The sequence below is a fragment of the Prosopis cineraria genome, unplaced genomic scaffold, assembly GCF_029017545.1.
Source record: "Prosopis cineraria cultivar Desert tree isolate PC_DT_omini unplaced genomic scaffold, ASM2901754v1 PC10, whole genome shotgun sequence".
Lineage (NCBI taxonomy): Eukaryota > Viridiplantae > Streptophyta > Magnoliopsida > Fabales > Fabaceae > Prosopis > Prosopis cineraria.
Genome location: NW_026555341.1, coordinates 31,944,244 through 31,947,431, shown reverse-complemented (window position 1 = coordinate 31,947,431; position 3,188 = coordinate 31,944,244). Strand labels below are relative to the sequence as shown.

Here is a 3,188-nt window from a genome sequence, read left to right as displayed (position 1 = left end):
GAAGCTTATGGTTTATTCATTCCTTTTTATTTCATGGTCCCTCTCTTGTTAGAGGAGGAGAGATTGATCAAGTTAGATAAACAAAGTGTATAATGTTCTCTTTGCTTCTTTTTTTTTCCCCCCTTCTTACAATTGTATGATTTTTGCTTAACCTTTTATTTAACAAAAAAAAAGACAAATGATAGTGATAAGAGAATTTGGAAATATTTTTAGAAATAATTATATATATGTATATCATAAAATCATGTGACCTGCTTCTAAAATTTTTGGTGGGCTTATAATTATTTGCAATATATATGCATTTAAAGCTAAAATTACTTATTAACCAAAGCAACATAATCTTTAACAACAGACCCAACCCATAAAGTCCCATGATGTTCTACTACCTCACTCACCGATTCAAGTTCTTGACCTCCTCTTCCATCCAATACCTCCAAAGTCTTTCCCTTCCCATCAAGCTTCACTCCCACAGGGTCTTCTTCTAACTTCCACCATTCATTTTTATGACTGCATGTACTTCTACCACTGTACAATCCCACCCAGAAATCTCCATTTTTGTCCCTCTTGATGTTGACTGGGCCTCTCTTGAGTTGTACAAAAAGTCCTGAACTGTGTGCCTTGGGCCCTTTCAGCCGCACCTTGTAAACCTTGCCTGAACTTGACTCTGCCACCCAAGGAATGACCCATCTTGGCTTAGAGCCACTCCATTTGGGAATGCTAAGCCTTCCACCAAGACCTCTACTTTCTCGCTTCTTGGGTCATATTTAAGCAATCTCCCGGTTCTATCTCCAGTGATGACTATCTTCGGCCATTCCCTTTAATTTCACATACGCAAGAAATTAGCTTTTCATCATTCACTACACCCATAATAATAATAATCATAAATGCATAATTTGCTAATTGGTATTATGTTAAATAAAATATAAAGAAAATTAAAAATCCATTTGCTTTAAGAGGACAAATAATATAAGCAAAAAATATACATATAAAAAAAGTGAGGAAGTTGAAACTTAATAGTTTATACCCAAACAACTCTAAACTAGGAATGACATATTATCAGTATTTTTAATATTTTATTCCTTTTTATATGTGTGTGTAGATGCATATAAATATTATTTTAATTTCATTATCATGCACATGATTAATTATTAATTTAACCAGTTGAATTATGAAAACGTTACTTGTTGGCCTTTTCGGTTTATTGCCTACTCTGATTTTCAAAACATTAAATTAATGTATATGATACGTACGCTGTGGGGATCAAGGCCTCCAGTTTTTAATTTAAAAAAAAAAAAACAATATAGATGTCATATACTTCTAACCTTCTAACATTCATGAAAATTTTATAGTATCCCGTTTTATAATCTTCCCCTGGTTTCGCTATATGAAATAATATGGTTGTGAAGTTTAAATACATGAAGAAGAAGAAAATACCTTCTTTGGTATAAAGTGCTGCTATCTGAGAAATAAACACCAGATTGCTCATCAATGTCTAAGGCATTGAGGAATTTGAAGGGAGCAGCATCATCATCAGTAGAAATGGCCAGTTGTGTGGCCACACCACCACTAGGCCCAACCATGAAGAGGCCTAAGCATGCATCTGCTATGTAAAGATTACATGTTTTGCTGTCAAATTTAAGCCCTAATGGCCTCCCATATGCATCTTCCCTGCTTGGATCTGTTGACCCATCACACAATTTCCTTTCTCTGTAACCAAACACTTGCAGAAAAACATATTTAGCACAACTATATATCAGGCTTTATGAAGTGGCTAAGAGCTATCAAATGAGATCTCACACATAACTCATTTTTCCATAACAAAAATTGTAGGGAAGTTGAATGTCAAGAGCTTGTTAAAGCCCAGGCATGTATCCAAGGCTCAAAGAACGTTAATGAAAGTACTTGTAAGTTGTCCACTATAAAGATCCCCCTCTCGTTAGAGTGAATTATGAGTTAAATCTTTATTAATTAGATTAGAAATCTCACACGCAACTCTTTGTTTTCTTCTTTTGGGTTTATATTGGCATGGTGGAAAACATTTCAAATGGCCCACCAAACGACTAAAAAAAATCAATGGCAAGAAAACTATGTATAAAAAATTAAAAAAAGAACTATAAAATCAAATATCTCGAGAGATCTCAACTTCAAAACCCAGACTACCTAGAAGTCATGTGAGGCTAATTCAGATAATTAGATTGTTGTTGTAGTAACATCTCATGAGCAATGATTTAAATTTTAAAACTATATACTATACTTTCTCTGAAATATGTTCTAATAATGACTCTTATCTGCTTGAATATATATAGAATTACGTGGCAACACATGGACCAATGAATGTGCGTGTGTGTGTGCAGTGTACTAATACATAGATCCAGAAGAAGAAGAAGATGATCAGATGATGAGAGGTTGCCTGTGCGGCGAGGTGATAGCAAAGTCAAGCCACTGTTGCTGAGTCTGATTCCACTTGAGAATCCTGCCGTCCGATACTCCGGAATATGGACCGCCGCCATCGCAGTCGAAGGCTAAGCTTTCGGGGCCTGTAACACCGGGAAGCTTCAGCTCACGGTAGCCTTTCAAGCCATCATTGATGATTGCTTGACGGAAGGTGTTATTAACCAAAGAGAGAAACACGGAGATGTAGAAAACTAGAGAAGACAACAGCTCCATGGATACAGTTAATGACCTTTCAAAGCTAGATCGTAGAATATATAAATATATATATATATATATATATATTATTAAAAAAATAATATGTATGTATGTAGGGAAGAATGACAAATATGTTTTAAAGAAATCAATTAATTCAACTTAAATTTTAAGTGTCAAGTTTTAAAAATTTATAAGTTAGATTCATATAAAATTAATAGTTGAACTTGCAAGTTCTTAAAATTTAATATTTGAGATTTAAATTAAATTAATTTATTTCTTTAGACTTTTTAATCATTCTCCCTTTATATATATATAGTTTTCTTTTGTGTGATTCGAAAGGAATAACTAAGACTTATTTGGCTCATCCGAAAAAATTCATGACAAACCTGAACCCGAGTTTCATTTTTATTATTAATAAAATAATACAAAATAAGATTATTATTTTTAAAAATAAAAATTGAAATTAGATAAAAAAAAGTAAAAAATAAAAGGGGCTTTTACAAATATAACTCATGCTATAAAATCAAATTAAACAAACA

General features: G+C 33.0%; 1 protein-coding gene across 1 annotated transcript; it reads right to left on the bottom strand.

Moving 5' to 3' along the window:
• Positions 1-281: 281 nt before the first annotated feature.
• LOC129284438 (protein STRICTOSIDINE SYNTHASE-LIKE 10-like) lies at positions 282-2,674 on the bottom strand. Its single transcript, XM_054919925.1, has 3 exons — positions 2,411-2,674; positions 1,435-1,707; positions 282-815 (listed from the first exon to the last, which is right to left on the bottom strand). The coding sequence occupies exons 1-3, from the start codon at positions 2,665-2,667 to the stop codon at positions 629-631; spliced, it is 717 nt and encodes a 238-aa protein (XP_054775900.1). The 5' UTR covers positions 2,668-2,674; the 3' UTR covers positions 282-628.
• Between the last annotated feature and the right edge of the window lie 514 nt (positions 2,675-3,188).

Coding starts and splice junctions, on each gene's coding strand:
- LOC129284438 (XM_054919925.1), bottom strand. CDS start 2,667: ATGGAGCTGTTGTCTTCTCTAGTTTTCTACATCTCCGTGTTTCTCTCT. Junction 1,708..2,410: donor GCTATCACCTCGCCGCACAG/GCAACCTCTCAT, acceptor GTTTGGTTACAG/AGAAAGGAAATTGTGTGATG. Junction 816..1,434: donor AGCACTTTATACCAAAGAAG/GTATTTTCTTCT, acceptor GTGAAATTAAAG/GGAATGGCCGAAGATAGTCA.